At 40.6% G+C, this 19,714-nt stretch overlaps 2 protein-coding genes across 5 annotated transcripts; both read right to left on the bottom strand.

The window, feature by feature from the left end:
- Nucleotides 1–5,282: 5,282 nt before the first annotated feature.
- Kcnrg (potassium channel regulator) lies at nucleotides 5,283–9,348 on the bottom strand. Its single transcript, XM_028758867.1, has 2 exons — nucleotides 8,789–9,348; nucleotides 5,283–5,516 (listed from the first exon to the last, which is right to left on the bottom strand). Exons 1-2 carry the CDS (start codon nucleotides 9,346–9,348, stop codon nucleotides 5,336–5,338), a joined length of 741 nt encoding a protein of 246 aa, XP_028614700.1. The 3' UTR covers nucleotides 5,283–5,335.
- A 1,401-nt stretch (nucleotides 9,349–10,749) lies between these two features.
- On the bottom strand, nucleotides 10,750–19,396 carry Trim13 (tripartite motif containing 13). 4 transcript variants are annotated; one of them, XM_028758786.1, is made up of 3 exons: nucleotides 19,348–19,396; nucleotides 19,033–19,131; nucleotides 10,750–12,166 (listed from the first exon to the last, which is right to left on the bottom strand). In XM_028758786.1, exon 3 carries the CDS (start codon nucleotides 12,158–12,160, stop codon nucleotides 10,937–10,939), a length of 1,224 nt encoding a protein of 407 aa, XP_028614619.1. In that variant the 5' UTR covers nucleotides 12,161–12,166; nucleotides 19,033–19,131; nucleotides 19,348–19,396; the 3' UTR covers nucleotides 10,750–10,936. The 4 variants fall into 4 exon arrangements, with proteins under 4 accessions (XP_028614619.1, XP_028614622.1, XP_028614621.1 ...); XM_028758789.1 differs by having other exon boundaries at nucleotides 10,750–12,169; nucleotides 19,348–19,390; XM_028758788.1 differs by lacking the exon at nucleotides 19,348–19,396 and having other exon boundaries at nucleotides 10,750–12,169; nucleotides 19,026–19,110.
- Nucleotides 19,397–19,714: the final 318 nt, after the last annotated feature.

Here is a 19,714-nt window from a genome sequence, read left to right as displayed (position 1 = left end):
GTAATCTTTGTTGTTTTCTTTAACAACAGAACAACTAGCAAAATCTCTAGTGATACCTCCAATGTAACTGTTTCTGTTATTTGTGAGAATCAGCACAAACGTAAAGCTTGTGTGTCAGGTACAAGCAGTATAGAAAAAATCAAAAGTGAGGAAGCTCTGTATTTTTTAAGTTGTCCTCGACAGTCTTCTTTAGACTCTTGGTTTCATGTGTATTTTAAAGGCAGCTCAAATTAGCTCCCATTTTATCACAATGTAAGGACTACAGTGCTTAACCCAAGAATGGTTAAGTTTTAGGAGCACCCTTCAGAAAACTCTTACAGGAAGAATTTCTAACAGTTTTTTGTTTGTTTGTTTGTTTGTTTGTTTGTTTGTTTGTTTTTCGAGACAGGGTTTGTCTGTAGCCCTGGCTGTCCTGGAACTCACTCTGTAGACCAGTGCTGGGATTAAAGGCATGTGCCACCACCGCCCGGCTGTAGAATTTCTAATTAATTTTATAAGTCACTGAGGTTCAAGAAGAGTCAGAAGCTAAAATCTTCCATGCCTAGTCTGAAATAAAACAGTGTTGGAAAGAAACTTGAACAAACCTAAGTGAGAAAATACAAGAGGCCCAACTATTAATGGTTCCATTAGGACTACAAAGCTTAACATGCCATTATAATGATTACTTGCTAGATGACGTGATAGTATTTGGGACTTGTTCTGTCAAGGTTTTCAGTGCTGCTGGATGTACTGGGCAGGTTCTGAGTCAGCTTGGCACAAACTAGAATCATCAGAAAGGAACCTTGAGGAAATGCCTCCATGAGATCCAGCTGAAAGGCATTTTCTCAGTAATCAGTGGGGGAGGGCTCAGCCCCTTGTGTGTGGGCCATCGCTGGTCTGGGGTCTTGGGTTCTGTTTTGTAAGAAAGCAAACTGAATAAGCTATGAGGAGCATGCCAGTCAGCAGCTCTCCTCCATTCACCTCTCCATCAGCTCCTCCAGGAGCTCCTACCTCCTGCTTGAGTTCCAGTCCAGACTTGCTTTAGTGATGAACAACAATGTGGAAGTATAAGCTAAGTAAACTCACTCTTTCCCCAACTTGGTTTTTGGTTGGTCCTGGTGTTTCCCTGAAGCAATAGAAACCCTGAGACACTGAACAAGATAGACTTTTTTGGTCATTATTCTCTTGGAAATGGCTCACTAGTGAAAAGAACTTACTATATTTCCAGGGGACCCAAGTTTAGTTCCCAGAACACCATCTCAGGTGATTCACAATGACCTGTGACTTCAATTTCCAGGGAATTCAACACCATCTTCTTGCCTCCTTGGACACTAAATGCACATAAATATTTAAAAAATAAGTGAATTCCATGAAAATTTTATTGGTGACTATTGGTGACTATATGAAAATGTCTGCCTCCTTTTCTGAAAGACTCATGCCAATATCTCAGTTACTTTCCCACTCAATACAGTGAAACAAAGGAGCTGACTGAGATGACAGATGTTTCCAGATGGGATAAGTGCTAAAATAATGAACTCTGCTCATTCTGAAAATACACTTTCTCTCATGAGGAATACATATTTTTAAATTATAGTCAATTTACAGGTAAGTGGTGGCACACACCTTTAATCCTAGCAATCAGGAGCCAGAAGCAGGTAAATCTCTTGAGTTTCAGGCCAGCCTGGTCTACAGAGTTATAGAAACTTGATCTGTACATATACATATATACATATATACATATACATATATACATATATGTATATATCCATACTTCGGTATATATCCATGGAAATATATAACAGTCGTTTGTTCAATAAGTATTTATTGATGTCTACTGTGTGCTAAGTAATATTCTTAGCATTGGAGAACCTTACTGTACAGAACAAAAATCCCTGTCCCTCAACAGTTACCAGCGCAATTCATAATATGAGCATTAAAAAGAAAACTCTATTTCTAAACTCAAAATTTTATCATCTGCAAATGTGAATGACTAAGAACATGTTATTAACATCTTAAACCTTTCATGTTTTAGTTCTTGCTAAACTGAGAATAGTCTTACTTAACCAGTTTTTAATAGTCTTATCAACAAACACCATAAAGAATTATGGTGTGGGGAGTGGTGGTGCACACCTTTAATCCCAGCACTTGGGAGGCAGAGGCAGGCAGATTTCTGAGTTCGAGGCCAGCCTGGTCTACAGAGTGAGTTCCAGGACAACTAGGGCTATACAGAGAAACCCTGTCTCGAAAAAAAAAAAAAGAAAGAAACAGCATTATATGTATGTTATATCCAACTAGTTAAATCACACATATTGCAAAAAATTTACCAAAATAAGAATACTTTCCTGTAGAGTGTAAGAAAAGTATACCTAATGCACCCTTCTCTAAACTAAAACAATACACTAAAATAAGTTTCAGCCAGGCAGTGGTGGTGCACACCTTTAATCGTAGCACTCAAAGGCAGGTAGATTTCTAAGTTTGAGGCCAGCGTTGTCTACAAAGTTAAATTTAAGGACAGCAAGATTTTTAAAAAAGGAAGTTGCCAGTTCTACAGAAATGAAAAGATGGATGCTAACAAGAATTCATTCTTAGACTATCTCTTGCTTTTGGACCAATATTATAGTCACTGACCTAAACATTACTAAAATTATTCTACTTCTTATAACTTTTTGAGGTACTCTTTAAAAAAGTTGGGATTTCTCTTTCTTTCCCACAATCTAGATTTCACAAATTTGTAAACCACTCTTAGGAACGTTTTCACCAAGTTTTTCATAGTTAGGGTGGTGCAGTAAGACCATACTGTCAGTATCAAACAGTAGGCCTTTTTGCTATGCCACAAGACTGGCCACAATCTTGGGCATACACATGCAGTCTTTGCATTATGGCTTCTCTCCCCCATAATCCCCCCCCCTTTTTTTCCAAGGCAGGGTTTCTCCATGTTGTCCTGGACCGCACTCTATAGCACTCTATAGACCAGGTGGCCTTGAATTCACAGAGCAATGCCTCCCCCATCCTGGGATCAAGGGTGTGTGCTAGGGCTTCCTCCTTTTCAATGCTTATTTTGTGTTGGTTTAGCCTTTCCTCCTTTCTCCCCTCCCACTCCCTCTGCTTCTTTCACCAGATTTGCACCACAGTGTTTCAATAGCAAGGCTGACAGCATGAATAGGAAAGCTGTAAATTGCAAGGTACTACATTTAGAAATCAGTCGGCGTACCAATCAGACAGAACGGACAACATTCAAGTTAAATGATCAGGTAACATCACAGCATGCTGGAAGGTAGCATCAAATCTGTCCGTTACATTTATTTTTTTCTTGATGCTCAGAAGTCCCATATTGTCTCCAGTCCCTTCACTGTATTTTATGTGAGCCCCAACACAGGAACCTTTTGGCCTCCAGTAGCACCAATCATGGTGTTACCTCTCAAGTCTTCTATGGTGAAGGCATGCACTCCTTTAGGGTTATCTTTCTGGACCTGAAGGTTCACCAGAGCTTTGTTGGTACATTAAAACTTGTGTCTTAAACTTTGAACTTTTATTCGTTAACTTAGAACTTGTTGTAAGCCAGGTAACCAAGTGCTGCTGTCAAGGGAGCAAACGTAATGACTGCAATCCACTCAGCTTACACAGAGAAGTAAGAGCTGAGGCCCACATTCACCAGGAAACTTTTTTCCAATGTTGTACTGTACTTAGATATGACCAAAATAAACTGCCTGGTGTCAGACTCAAGTTTGAACCAACACGGGCTTGGCTCACTAAATCATGTTGAACTGGATCCTCCTCACATGGGTGGTTACTCTACCAGCCCTGGTATTTGCAGGAACCCCCACAAAAGTGTAAGCCAAATAAACTCTTTTCTCCCAATTTGCTTTTGGTCATGGTGTTTCATCACAGCCATAGTAACCCTACCTAAGAAAAATATTTAAAATATGTTCTTGAATGACTTGCATACTTTGAAGAGTGTACACCCAACAGCTTTTCACTCAACTATAAGCAAGCACTAGGAGCCTTTTGATGAAGTACTTTCTCTTTTAGGTGTTTATCCCAGTGTTTAATACAAAACACAAGAGAAAGTTATGTGTATTTTAAATATCGTTCCAAAGCTTTTCACCAAATGTAGCTTCTGTATGATTTATAAGTTTAGCACAATTCTGTATGTATAGAAGGATTAGAACTTTTCATAAAACTTATATGTAAGTGAAGAAAAACCTGGTCTTATGATGATATGTAAGTCTATACAGAAGGACCATCTGCTGAGGGGTCCAATCATAGTCATAGAGGCCTTACTTTGTATGCATGAGGGTTCAATCACTGACTGTGGTGGTTTGAATAAGTATGGCCACCGGGCAGTGGTGGCTCACCCCTTTAATCCCAGCACTTGGGAGGCAGAGGCAGGCGGATTTCTGAGTTCGAGGCCAGCCTGGTGTACAGAGTGAGTTCCAGGACAGCCAGGGCTATACAGAGAAACCCTGTCTCGAAAAACAAACAAAAAGAATAAGTATGGCCCCCAATAGACTCATGTGTTTGAATGCTTGGCCCATAGGGAGTGGCACTATTAGGTGTGGCAATGTTGGAAGAAGTATGTCACTATAGAGGCGGGTTTTGAGGTCTCCTATGCTCAAGTTATGCTCAGTGTGGCACAGTTCCTTTCTGTTGCCTAAGGATCAAGTTGTACAATTCTTTGGCTCTTTCAGCACCTTGTCTATCTGGATACTGCCATGCTTCCCACTGTGATGATAATGAACTAAACCTCTGAAACTATAAGCCAGTCCCAATTACGTGTTTTCCTTTATAAGAGTTGCCATGGTCATGGAGTCTCCTTACAGCAATAAAACCCTAAGGCACTAACACTGCAGAGAAACAAAAGGCAAGGGAGAGAACAAGGCCCTGGAGAAAAGATGGGTTTGAAAGCAAGTGACCCATGATCATTATCATTAATAACAGTTACTGAATGCCTACCACATGCCAGGCAACATAATGAGGACTTTGTCTCCCTTAACCACCACCCTCATAACCCTATGAGGGGAGATACTTTTTTTGTCCCTAGTTAATAGATAAAAGTTAAAACACAGAAATGTTACATAGCTAATAAATGACTAAGCTGAGATTAGACACAGTCCGAGTCCAGAGCCCATTTCTACTAGCTATGAGAGTTCCTGGCGAAAGGAGCAAATGCCAAAGCACAAAGTGCATTGCTGTTTTCAGAGAACAGGCAGGGTGGCTCTCGGCACTGCTGGGGAACCCAAAGTTAGACCGAGTACAAATGTGACATACATGCCCCCATATGGAATTTCCAAAGAAGAACAGTGTCATTTCTGAGATGGCGGTGGCATCGTGGTAGTTTCTGATTTGGGTGTTTTATTCACCCAAGGACTTGAGGGCTTTTTATCCTTTCAAAGACATAGCATTCACTTTTGTCTCCAGAGGCCGGTGTTCTAGTGCTGACCAGACGAAAGCCTTCCTTTAATAAAGTGTCGACCAGTAGGCCCAAGACATTTGTTCCATTGGCCAATTTCCGATTATCAGGCTTTATGGAAACGTACCTGAGGTATACAAAGTAATAGTTAATTACAAAGCATTCATTTAATAACAAAACTACACATAGAAACTTACTCACTTCAACCAAAGGCATCATACCTTTCTCTTGGTTTTGTTGTTGGTTTTTTTGTTTTGCTTTTGAGACAGGGTTACACTGTGAAACTCATGATTGCCTCAAATCATGATCCTTCATTTTCAAATTTGAATTAGTAACTGAATATTAAAAGAGACCAAGATTCCAATTCATCTCAATTATATTTAAGAACATATTCAAAATTGTTGACTTTTCATTGAAATTATTTTCTGGATTGATCAACTTGGTCAAAGAATTAAACTCACTTATTTTTTATATAGAGTAACTCATTAGTTTTATTTTTCAATTTTCTTTAACCTAATTTCACTAACTTGATTTGTTTTTACTAACACTGAATATTTACAATTTTCCACTAACTCTAATCATTAGTACTGCCATTGTAATCCGAGATTTATTCTTGTCAAATCAGCCTTTTCAGGTTAAAATTTGAAGGTACAAAATGCCATAACTCCAATTTATTGATACCTTTTCATCAATAACTGCCTGTTATTAAAGAGAAAATATGGTAGTCAAAATCTGATTGAAAACTCAAACCCCTTTTTACCAGTTCACTTAAGTATTCCAAATGTCAAGCACATATACCCATGTTTGCTTTAATAATGGCAATATGGCACAGAAAATATCTTTCTTCAAGGATATTTTGTATCTTCCTACTGTTTGTTCTAAAAATGTGAAATAAGGCTTAGATTAGTGTCAGGTAGACACTATATAGTTTCACAGGGGTAAAACAATGTTTGAGCACATTCCTAGTCATGAACTGAAGACATGGCTGAAATGGTGACCACTAGAGGCCATGTTCAGAAACTCTTTACTGGCAAAGGAAACAAACAGCTAAAAGTTATCCAGGTACAAAACACATTTCAAGAAAGGTTTATTGTGTTTGATACAAAATTTTAACAGTAGTAAAGCATTTCATCTTCCAAGTCCAGATCTAAATTATACAGTCTAGACACATTTGTCAGAAAGTCACAGAATATCATGAAAGTATTAGGATACAAATAGCAAGTAGTAGGTACTTACAAAAAAGTAGAATGTTCTTACAATAACTCATTGAGCTAAAACTATTGTATCTGATTCCTTCTGAGGTCAAATTAAAAAGGATTTCATAGACATTAGAGGTGGAAAAACTAAAGAAGAAGAGAACGGGGACCTGCATTCCTAGCGCTGCCGGCAGAGCCCAGGGCCTCCCAGTCATGCCAGGCAAGGGCCTCCTCCACCAAGCACCATCACCACACCTTATTTTTTTTTTTTTAATTTAAAGGCAACTATGCTTTTTCATCTAGTTTAAAAAGGAGAGATCAGAAAATGGCTACAGAAAAGACTCTAGAATCCTGAAGCCATAAACTGAACTAAAGTGTGTTATCACATGGATGGACATCTAAAGATACAAGGCGAGAACCCAAGACAGAACTACCAAACAACACTGACTGCTAAGAACACATTGAAGCAACACATTGAAGCCACCCAGGCTTATTCTACCATATCCACCATCCAAAAACATCTGAATAGATAGATTCAGACCAAAACTAGCAAAAAAAAAGTAACTGCCAATTAGCTATATGCTCAATCATGTATTTATGTTCATGTCATTTTATAGACTCTATATCTCTATTCTAAAATTGGCACTCTGTAAACACCAGAAGAAACTCCAAACTTAAAGCAACCAAAAATCCCACCACAAGCTGGGTGAGGTCTATAATCTTAGCACTTAGAAGGCAGACACAGGAGGATCAGACAGGCCAGGCTATGAGACCCATCTCAAGGGAAAAAAAAGTAAAGAAATAAGAAACATCTCTGGTCTTAGAATTATCTGTTATGAAAATTCAATATGCCTTTTTTAGATTGAGTTGAAAATAACAAACATTCTTTGCTATTCCTGAAACATGTAACACCAATTAGGGAGTCACTTGGTACAGTATATATGCAATGATCCAACTTCAGTTTCTAATCTTGTTTAAGATAGATAATTAAGTATTTCCAAGACATCTTTTCACCTATCATGTCTTCCTAAAATCAAAGATGGCATTTTTCCTTAGGTTTCTAACTCTCTGAAAAGGAATGCCAAAAAAGTCATTATCATTTGATTGAAATTTAAAACAACAAAAACATTACATTATTCCTCTTACTTAAGCACTTCCTTCCCAATGAAAATAAAGAACAGAATTTACAAGTGTGATAACAGGACCATTGAGACTTTCTTCATGGTCTATTTGATTGGTACCCATTTCCAAAATATTTCAATTTATTTGGAAGACTAAGAAACAAGGAAGTGTATATACTTGGTTATACTGCCCACTGTCCTCTACTCGGTAGCGGAGACTAAAGGGTGTGCTATGGAAGAAGCACTGATGATTACTGTACAGGCTAAAACATGTCTCTCTCTGACTGGCTTTTAAATGCTCTGAAGAACGCATGAAAGCTATTTTCCTCCTAAAAGTTAAAACAAGCTTTCACAGTTGATAGTAATGGTATCCAGCACGAAGAGGTGTTTAACAGGGGATGAGGTAATGTGTCCCTGACTACAGGACAGAAATCAGCCTTAATTCCAGCAGAGGCAGGTGTGGTTGATGGTGCTCACCTTCAATCCCAGCACTGGGGGGCAGAGGCAGTGAGACTTTCAGGCCAGCCAGAGCTACAGAATGAGATCCTTTCACAAATTAAAACAAGACAGCCCATAAGATACTGACAGCCTATTCCAGTATTTTTAATAGTGATAGAGCCAAAGTTATAACAGAACACTAAATTTGCCATGAGACTTATCTACCTGAAATCATCTTTAAAAATATTCTCCACTGCAGAAAAGCAGCAAACTTAAGTTCTGAAAGAATAAATACATAGTGTGTGAGGAACCAGGTCATACCCCTGAGCCTCTCCCATGTGGAAACCAAGCATATGCTGATTCAGTCTAAGTCATTCCTTAGCAATGGAATATAATCCACACAATCCGTTTGTCTTGTAACCACACAGATCAGTTTCTCGTTTCCCTGGGCAGTGCTGGTTTCTTTCCTGTTCAACAATACCTTCTTAGTCTGAAAGTGTTCAAGTTTAGAAATTAACTGCTTGTTCTATTGAACAGTATGCTAATCTTGTTTTCTTTTGCCAAGAGGAGTTTTAATTGGGCATAAAGAATGTTCGAGAGAAAATGTCAGAAAACTGGAATAGGTGCTCCAGCATTCAAAATACCTGACTCCAGCGTGGTTCTCAGCCGTGCCAGCAGAGCCACAGTGGAAAAGCAGGTCATGGTGAGAAGGTCTTTGTGGAGGTAAAGCCAGCGAGGAGTCACTGTTCCTGGCCAGTGCCATAGGCCGTTCTACAAACATCGTAATCCTCCTGCTTAGCATCTCGATTGTTTTGCTGCAAGAGCCAAACACTCTGAAGAAGGCTTGAGTATTTCGGGTTAAGAACTGCACCTCCATGACAGCAGGTCTTGATTGGAGCAGGTATTGGCTTAAGAGATCAACAAGAGAATCGAGTTCATAGAAAAGAGCCTCTCTCTGAAGCCTGTGGTGGTCTGAAAAGTCCGAGGGTAACAGAAGCTCATGATTTCTCAAAAAATCTAAAATGAAACTAAATAAAACACCATCTCTATCCACAAAAATTTGGCCATCAACTATCTTGAACTCTTGGTCTCTGCCATCTAACATGCCTGCCAACCGAGAGGCAGGGAACTGCTTGAGGGTGGAGAGCCTTGTTGTGAATATCTTCCCTCCCACATTCAAAGTGACCAGGTCCTGACCACTCATCCTTCCTAGCTTCTCACGAGTGGCTATAGACCATTAACACAGACTTACGAAACCCTTCGAACTCAACCTGCTACCATACATGTTAGATATGATTAAGAAACAGGGAAGTGGAGATAGAAAACTAGACCTAAATTCCAAGGTAACTATTGTCAAGACAAATAGTGTATCCATAGCTGTGTTTGCAAGTGTGAGTTGCTTGGGAACTTGCATATGTAAAATGGAAAACAGCAGTGAAATAGAATGTCAGTGTATCTCATGATTTCAAATAGACCCCTTTCCCGTCCCCTGCTCTGTCTCCAGCACTGAAGACATTAGTCTCCATTGAAACCATAACGTAAATCCGTATTTCAAAGTCATCAGGAGCAGAAAACCACTCTCCCTGCAGACATTTACCAAGCCCTTGTGGCCAAGATAAAATTTATAGAAAACACTATCTGGTTTTAGAACCCCCTTAGTAATTTAATAGCTAGATCATAAGAATGAGAAGTCTTTACCTCACCTTCAGCTCACCTGACCATCTCAGGGCTGGTTGGGTACAGCAGCTTTTCTGGGCCAGCTTTTCTCATCCCTGATCATGTTACCTCTTCTCAACCAAAATGAAGATGTCAAGATTCGGCTATCTGAAACCCATCTCACTCAGTGGGCTTTCAAGAACCTGTTCTTTCATGACAAAACAAAGGCTGACTAAAAGCAGTTTTAAGGATGGGTCATTTTGTTTTCATACGACTTCTAATCAAGGAGAGAAGAGTAAGTGCTTCTGTCCTGTGAGCATCATTCTCTCTTCACGAGCAGAGAGGATAGCCTTACTACACCTGAAATTCTGCAGGCAAGTGAACTGGGTTGGTTATAGTTAATGTGGTACTTTGGAACACAACCACATTAGGTACCAGTTAAAAGATGGCTTTCCTAACTCCTGCCCTTCCCACATGCACAGCTTATATGACCTTTAGTGAAAAATTCACAAGAACAAAGCTCACTGTGATTCCAGTACTTACGAGGCTTGGGGAAGAACTACTAGATCAGGCTTGTCAAAAATAGGAACGGGAGAGATACGGTTTCCTAAATTAGAAGATCCTGTCATGAGGAAGGAATCACTCCTCTAAAACAAACATGGGAATTCTATGTTTTATAGTCTTGACTTCTTTTAGAATGTTCAGTCAGAGAAGCTGCTTGATGACTCAGTACTACCTTACTTGCATCATGGATGCAGTGTAAGCCCACATGTGCTCTAACTCGTGGACATTACATTGCATCTCTAGCTCATTACAGGGTGGTGTTAGCTCATGTGTGCTCTCACCTCACTCTCTTATTTCTCATCCTAGCTGGTTTCAAAGTTCCAGACTTGGGAGATCACCAATGAGATACAGATACACCCGCTTAGCACAGCACAAACTCAGCCAATTTAGAGAAACAATATTTATTTCAAAACCATCTTTAAGAAGGAAGGGAAGGTTTAGGACTACTAAACTTCAAATGACATTATTAAAGAAATTACTTCAAAAAGAAACAGACTGGAATCTTGATCAGATCTGAATTATTCCTGTGTTCTCTAACAATCCCATCAAGAAACTGTGTAACTGAAAGACGTTTATAAAAGTTTATATTTGCATACAAATTCTGCCACATTGTTCAGTACTACCAAACTAACATTTTTAACTCTTTCACTAAAAATGAAAAGCCCATCTGTCATCTGTTCCCAGTAAAAAACAGATTGTTCTACAAAATCAGCTGATTTAGTCACGTAAGAATTGAAGCTTGAAAGACAGTCTTTCCAAGTTGCCAATTCATCAAGTGGAGACCACTCCAGAAATACAGTGGGGCCAAAGAATATGAGGAGACCCAACAGAACTACCACCATGAGCAGCAGATAGGGGTACCAGGCAATCTTGCTAGTGAACACGCCTGTGTCTTGAGGCAAAGACAGTTTATCCACATCAACTAGTTTAATGTCCTCCCACTGACTGGTATCAAAGGTCTTCATTAAAGGGCTTGTGGGCAGATTAGAAGGTGGCAAAGGAGTTTCCTTGATTACTTTGATTTTCTCCCTGAACTCCTGCATCTGTTGCAAAAATATAATAGGTTCTGAGACATCTTTGAAAGCCTCAGCAATGTTGAAGGCCATCCGCTGTTCCTGCAAAATAGTGTTGATTTTGTTGATCTCCGGGTCATAGGTTTGCATAACTGCAAGCTTCATAGTTTCAAAGTCAGACAGGATTTCATTCTTCTTTTGATCCAATGTGTGTTGTAACTTCTCAAAAAACTCCTTTACTTTATCTGAATCTTTAGTGAGTAACTGGAGGGATTTCCTCTTGTTTGTTTCCAAAGTGTCTAAGCGGGAGAGAGCATCTCCCCGACGCCAAGTCTCAAAACTCTTAAAGAGGGACTCAAAGGCATCCCTTTCCCGAGTGTAGGCATCTTCAATAGAAGAGAAGACATGCTTGGTGTGATCACCACGAGTAGCACAGATCCCACAAATCAGCTGCATATCAGTTACACAGAAGATGTTGAGAGGCTGCCCCAAATGTCCTTTGCACACTGGCATTTTGGGAGAAATCTTGATTTTGTTGTATTTCTCCACAATACCCTTTAGGGAGTAATTAACCTGCAGACTATTTACTCCAGTAGCTGAGGTTTCCTTCCGGCAGGTAGGACACTTGAATGGAGCTGGTCTCCACAGCGAATTCCGCACGTTCCCCTCTAAGAGCCCTTCTAAGCATTTCTTGCAGAAGTTGTGTGAGCAAGGCAACACTCGGGGATCATCAAACAAACTGCAACAGATTGGGCACGTGAGATCTTCTTCAAGCAGCTCCATCACATCCTGCTACACAGAGAGAAACATTTAGTCCTGGTAAGCACCTCTGTAATAATTAGAAGACATCATCTTCCCAATAAAATGATCTCCTACTGAAATAACCGAAGACACTTGGGAAAGGCATGTATACTAAGGCATATATTTAACTCACTGGGACAAGAACACTCCTGCACACAAGGCCTTTGTGAGAGCTTCCCAACAACAGCCTTTGCTGAAACAGGGTTAGGACTGGGACAACTGCAAACTGAGCCAACAACCCAACATTGTTTTAAAACAGAGCTGACTACCAGAAGTCAGAAACAAAGAGCCTCACTGTCTGTCACAGAATGGGCTCTTTACTTTGGGCCCACAAATATGAAATGCTGTGCTACTTAAAGACAGAAGCACACATAAATCCAAGCATGCACTCTAGCTTTTACTGGAAACTGGAATATTTTCTATTTCAAAGACAAGATTACAATTTATCCACATCAACTAGTTTAATGTCCTCCCACTGACTGGTATCAAAGGTCTTCATTAAAGGCCTTGTGGGCAGCTTAGAGAATGGGAAGGACTTTCCTGGAACACTATGATTCATAGTGTAAGAAGCACAACCTTGACTAGAGAATTAAATAAGGATTTTTCGCTGTTGTTGTCTGGAAGAATTTTTATTTTGTATCGGTTGTTTTTATCATACTCATCCAAAAATCCTGCACACTACAGCATTAATTCTCTCTGAGGGGGCAGAAACCTACCTGTCCCTCTTCCAGAGAACCAGTGGAGCCAAAAGCATTCTCATAATGATGTGCTCCACTGACTGACGTGTGTACCAACCATGTCAAAGCTACAGGAGGTAGGCAGATGCTGCTGGAATCGAGCACTGAGCTGGGCCACTACTCAGTGTTCTAGAAGGGAGAGGAGCCTTTCAACAAGAAGTGTCCTTAGCCAGGCTAAGCACACACACGCAAATAATCCCAATACTCAGAAAAACACAGAAAGAAGAAGTATAGATATCACCTCAAGGCCAATAAGGCTTCAAAGCAAGTTCTAATCCAGCCTGGACCATGAGACCCTATTTCAGAAACAAATAATAAAAACATGATGAAGCTGCAAAAATTACTAATTTTATCAAATCCCAGATTCTTATATACTGAACTAGACACAAAAGCACTTGTGTGGCCAGTGGGTGCGGTGGGAAAGGACTGCAGGCTCACGTGACTCAGCTACACGCTGAGACAGCGGCTGTTATTAGGGAAACAATGGGAGCCAGTAGTGTGCAGATTTAGGGAGCTGAGAAATTTTGAAAATGTGTAAAATGAGCATGCTACTTCAAGAAACATAGTACTTCTTGACAATGAAACGGGGAAAAGGCTGGGTTTTTATGTTAAAATTTGAATTTTTTGCAAGATGTACTTGTAATCTTCCCATTACAAATTCTGATAAATAGTAAAGTTAACAAATGTAAGAGCTACTGGGGACTATTATAAGATGAAATATGTCAATGTTTGGAGGTCTCCATAACAATATTATAAACCATGCATGGAGAGAAGACTTGTTTAAAATATAAAAAAGGGTTGGAGTATGGCTCAGTGGTAGAGGACTTGCCAAGGCCCTGAGTTCAATTCCTAATACTGCAGAAATAAAAACTAAAAAGGTAACAGAGACAAACGGGCTTACAATAAGTATGATCTCAAACATGACAGTATGACAAAAATACTATTTGTTGAGATTTGGTTATAGTATTGAAGAAGAACAAATTATCTCAAAAAGTTACTAACATACTACTCCCTTTATCAACCACAAATCTGTGTAACACAGATTTTTCTTGTGTATGTCAATCAAAATAACTAGAACAGTTATTTTCAATCAAATACCCAGGGCTGGGTATAGTTCAAAGGCTGTTAGAAAGCACACTGGACATGTACAAGGCCCGAGGCTAGTCACCAGTGCAGCATCCCTGTGTCTCCCCCAAAGACAGAAAGCTGTCAATCTATAAAGAATACCACCTTTATCACAAAGGAGGAGAGGTATTCTTACTAAATTATTTTTTGGTAACATACAATGATTTTTTATCAGTGTTGCTTTAAATGAGTTAACATGTTTTAAAGACCTCAGATTTCATTTCTAATATAGTACATGTAAATAATATATACTACATTATACTATATCTATTAATTGAAATTTGCTAATCTACTTTAACCCCTAAGACATAGAACCAAAATCAGTAATCAGTATTTCTTTATTCAGTTTACTTGGGGAATAAACATTACCAAAATAACAAAATAGGATGGAATACTCGGTACTCTATTGGCCAGACAATACTCTGGGGGTTAGAGTTAGGGATTAAGTCCAGCAGTGCACATGCTGAGCAGGGTATACCTCTGAGCTCTACACATGCCCAGTCACAGTAATTCTCTGTAGGTATGTGTATGCAGGTACACATACACATGCCTGCAGAAGGCCAAGGTCAACACTGGATCTTTCCTCAGTCCTCCTCCACCTTTTATTTTTTGCAGTGGGATCTCTTGCTGACTCAGTATGCTTGCTATTTGTTTTCCTTTTTGTTTGTTTGTTTTGTTTTGTTTTTCGAAACAGGGTTTCTCTGTATAGTCCTGGCTGTCCTGGAACTCACTGTGTAGACCAGGCTGGCCTCGAACTCAGAAATCCACTTGCCTCTGGCTCCTACGTGCTGGGATTAAAGGCGTGCGCCACAGCTATCCAGCTTGACTTTTTGCACTTGGGGTTGAGGGGACCAGGATCTTGCTATTCAGTGCAGTAGTCACAGAAATCCTTCAGCTACTGAATGGTAGGCTAGCAGGTATGCATCTGCATGTCCAGGGAGATTCAATAGCTAGCCTGTGTTAGGGGAATCTCATACTAAATAGTATATAGTATGTTACTTGAAAATAAGATTGGCTAGTGAATTAATATTTATATAGTTCTTTATATTTATATATTTATATTTGGGGGGTTTTATTATTTTTTTAAAGGTCTCTATGTGGTTCCAAGCTGTTCTTGGAATTCACTGTGTAGACCAGAATGGCCTCGAACTCAGAGATCCTCTTACTGGGATTAAGCAGAGTGTCACTGTGTCAGGCCCATGGCCTTTGTTTTCAAAGTTCACTTGGGGTAGGAGAGGTCCACACTCTTGCAGAGGATCATATCAGCTCACAACTCCAGCTCCAGGAGGAGCTGTCCCTCCTGGTGTCCATGGGCACCTGGACTACTTACCCACACAGAGACATAATTAAAAAAAAATCTCAAGAATTAAGCTTTCATTGTAAGCATTATTCCAAGGTAAGACTGGTGGTTCTCAGAAGTTTTAGTATTTACTGTCTCAGTTTGGGGTTTTATTTGTTTGTTTGGGGGGCTTTTGGTGATCTGTGGGACAGAATCTCACACTGGCCTAGAGCTTACAAAGTAGACTGAATTGGCTGGCCAGCCACCTGTCTCTCTGCCTCTCCAGTCCTAGGATTACAACTACCCAGCACCACATATGGCCTTTTATTTTGATTTATTGGTGGGTTCTAGGGATTTAACTCAGTCTTTTATTCTTACAAGCCAAGTACTTACTTATTTTGCAGGATCCTCTCCTGACTGATATATTTAAACACTGTTTTGAATTTCCTAAATCCCAAACAAAAATGCCTTAAGATGAAAATTCCCAAGATGCAGGAGGCCCTAGACTCTGGACAGTGAGAAAGCACCTGCTTAGCATGTTCAAAGCCCTCAGTTCAGTGTTCTAGGACTGAAAAACAATCCCCAAAACACAAAGTATAATAGCTTTTGCCGGGCTGTGGTGGCACACGCCTTTAATCCCAGCACTTGGGAGGCAGAGGCAGGCGGATTTGAGTTCGAAGCCAGCCTGGTCTACAGAGTGAGTTCCAGGACAGCCAGGGCTATACAGAGAAACCCTGTCTCAAAACAAACAAATAAATTAAATAATAGTAATAGCTTTCTTTATTCCCAATAGACGGCTTTGCTGTATTTCTTTTTACATCTACTATTTTTCATAGACAGACAGACACACACACACAGACAGAGGGATCATAACTTAGTGGGGTCAGTCCTTCCACCACAAGGCTGCCACACTTGGTGGCAAGTGCTTCCACCCTGAACCACCTCACAGGCTCACAGATGTTTAAGGGGAAGATTAATTTCTACTTAAGACTGAATTCGTAGCTGGACATGGTGGTGTAAGCCTGCATCCCAGCACTTGGGAAGCTAAGGCAAGAGGAGCAGGAGTTTTAGGATAGTCTGAGCTACATATTGAAACTTGGTCTTTAAAAAACAAAACAAAACCTATGAACGCATGAGTAGCCTTTACAGTGTGAGTATGACTTTGAATGGCCATTGTAAGTTTTCCTGTTTCCTTTTCACTTCTCATCTTATTTGATTACCTTAAAAGTCATCCTCTTATTGTATTCTCCATCCCCCAAAGTCTTTCTTTGCCTCAGTACCCTCTCTCTCCCCTCTTCATCCTGACCGCCTGTATAACCTTTGTTTCCTGTTAGTTAATATTGAAGTATCATGGAATTTTACTGCCTTCTTTACCTACAAATAACCACTTTCCATATCAGTACCTATTCTTCAAACACATGATATCCCGTCTGAGGGCTGTGCTTTCTTACTGTTTATCTATACTTTCGTTTTTTAGAATGGTACTGTGTAAGTAAAAGCTTTATAGAAAAGCTTTAATTAAAACTTCCTAATCTCTGATCATTTCCTTAGATCATTCCCTTAGAGGCCATACTGGATCAAGAAATAAAACCCATCTTTAAATAGCCATTCATGGGTGTGTGTGTGCGAGCACGCGCACCAAGATAAGAGCAATTTACGGGAGTTGGTTCTTTTCTCTCCTTCAACCATGTTGGTCCTGTCCACAGTGGTAGCAAGCATTTTTACCTCCTGAGCCATTTTAAGACTCTGGAAAAGATGGTCAAGTGTTCTTCCAAACAGCGTGTGTATAGCTGCACATGGTGGCACATGTCTTTAATCCCAGCACTTGGGAGGAAAACTGGTATCTGAACTTGGTCTAACATTGCTAGCCTGTCTTAAAAAAAAAAAAAAGTAAAAATGGTGTATGTGTGTGTATACTATTCACACATGTACACAGACATAAGTTTGTGCAAACATATCCTGAAATCTAAAACACTCAACTTCTCCATGTGGTTCCTCACCTTAGCAAACAGTGAACAGGTCACATTACTACTGTATTCACCCAGACTTAAAATGTAAAACAACTTAAATCAGTTACCAGTAGTATGCATCTATGTATCTATGTATCTTGAGAACAAAAAGGGTTAGGAATAAAATGTTCTGGGCCTAAAACCAATGTAGCTAACCAACCCCCTAACTTTCTAAGTAAAAACATGGAGCCCAACTCACCTTGCCCTTCTACCAAAGCACAGACCTTGAGTTTTCAAAGTTCTAGGATTCAAAACTATCCAGAAAGTAAGTCAAAAATTTAGTATTCTAATCCAAGCATAGTGGCAGACACCTTAATCCAAACCCACAACTCTGAATGCAGAGGAAGGCAGATGTTAGTTCAGGGCCAGCCTGGTCTAACTAGGGCTGTCACAAAAAGGGGAAAAAAAAAAGAATTTCATGTGCTAGGAGCAAAGGTGTACTTAGCATGCTGAAGGCACTGGGTTAGATTCCCAGGGCCAAAGTGGTGGGGAATAATTCAATACCTTTATTCACAAAACAGTTCAACTCCATAGACTTCTAAAAAGACTATGGTCTTCACAAATATCTTTTATAAAATGAGGATCTTTCCATTACTATCTTCCTACTACTTGAAAATACATACAACCAGGGTACCAGAAACACAGAAGCATCAACTGAGGCGAGTCAGATACTCTTCCACTTACGAAAGCGCAGAGTGAGGTGGCAGCTCACTGGGAAGCGCTCACCTAGTGTGAGCAGTCTCCAGAACTACCAATAAGTCCACCGATGAAAAGAACAGTTGGGTGTTAGTACCAGGCAAAAGGAAGCCTGGGTCTTCTGAGCCTGGACCTGTCACTTTCTGTCACCAAAATCAACTGACACTTGCAGGTTACAGCCCATTCCTGAGGTAAATCAGGGCAGGAACTCGAGACAAAACTGCTTATTATTCCCCACAGCAGTGCCTTCCACCATGGAACCCACTCATAACCAGAAAGTACAGCAGACACCACCAAGAATGTACACTGCTGGCTGCCTATGGCTCCTAACAGGCTCATGCTCAGCCCAGGTTCATCAGCCTAGGAACAGAGCGGACCACAATGTGCCTTCCTGTAAATTAAGACATAGCCACAGACCAACCTGAAAAACAATTATTCACTTCAGATTGTTTTCAGGTGATTCTAGGCTGTGTGAAACTGATGCTTAGCATTAAGTAGGACAGAAGTATAGTTCCAGAGTATAATGTGCTAGCATACCAAGGTGTCCTGGGTTCTTTCCCATCACCAAACGATTTTTAAAGAAAAAAGCAAAATTAATTAATAACCCCAATGAGTCCTAGCACAAAGAATGCCTATATATTGACATTGTTTTAAAAGTGCTCCTCAAGCAAATGTCGAGAGCTACAGAAAACTCAAGCCCTGCTCTACACAGCTCCAGTAGCTGGACAACTAAGACAAACCACAAAGAAATGATGCTGGATCCCTCTGCTTCCTTTTAGAGCATAATTTTATTAAATTACATATAGTAAATTACCAAAGAAATGAATGGCAAGCATGGATTCTCAGTTTTGAAATTTGAAAAGAACAAAGGCCACCTATTAACTGAAGGAGGTGGGTGAAGACATTTATTCTTTGCAGTTCCATCTGGAATGGTCCTAGGACTAATAAAATCGGGTATTTTTCCCCCTTCATAAATACCAGAACATAAAGGAAAATACTACCGTTTACCTTTGTTCCCAGCAAGTATATGCTTTTGGCACGCTTACTATGTTTCTGGAGAAGGCCGGGGGTTTTTTCCCTAGGTTTTGACTGTAAAACTGGAGACCGCTGTAGAGAAAGGAGAAAAAGTGTTACACACACAAATCTGCAGTCTTGGCCCTCTCCTGGCCAGGGCGTCTCCCCAGCGGCGCGCGGACCTTCCTGGCGGCGACACTAGGACCACAGCCGCCACGCCGTGCCGCCCGTCACCGCCCACGCAGGTGTCCCGGGGCCGCGGGGCCAGCGGCTCCCGGCCCCCAGCCCCTACCGGAGCACGGCGCTCACCTCCGCCGACTGCGGCCCGGCTGCGCCGGTGTAAAATGGACTCGGCGACCACGCCCTCTGCCCCTCACCGCCCCGCGCCTGCGCACAGCCCAGGTCGCCCAGCCTCTGGGAAGTGCTCCTGCGACACTAACGTGACGAGATGAGTTTGGATTGTTGCATTTTTGTTGTTATTCCTTGAATTTCTCAGGAACAACAAAAACAAAAATACAGCCCAACCCTTCACACCACTTTGCTTGCTTCTCAGGACCCAGCGGGCCCGGCGATCTCTAAGACGAACACCATTGATTGACCCAACATACGGAAAGGCACTACTGCGCTTCCCCTCGTAGGCAAGAACTTTTAACTGGTTTTAAGCCAGTAACAGCTG

Source organism: Grammomys surdaster, unplaced genomic scaffold (genome assembly GCF_004785775.1).
Source record: "Grammomys surdaster isolate TR1022 unplaced genomic scaffold, NIH_TR_1.0 126219, whole genome shotgun sequence".
NCBI lineage: Eukaryota > Metazoa > Chordata > Mammalia > Rodentia > Muridae > Grammomys > Grammomys surdaster.
This window is presented reverse-complemented; position numbering and strand designations above follow the sequence as displayed.

Excerpts from the sequence above, each read along its gene's own strand:
- Kcnrg (XM_028758867.1), bottom strand. The coding sequence starts at position 9,348 with ATGAGTGGTCAGGACCTGGTCACTTTGAATGTGGGAGGGAAGATATTC. Across the intron at positions 5,517-8,788 it reads GAGAACCACGCTGGAGTCAG|GTACGTTTCCATAAAGCCTG; the intron begins GTATTTTGAATG and ends TGTATACCTCAG.
- Trim13 (XM_028758786.1), bottom strand. The coding sequence starts at position 12,160 with ATGGAGCTGCTTGAAGAAGATCTCACGTGCCCAATCTGTTGCAGTTTG.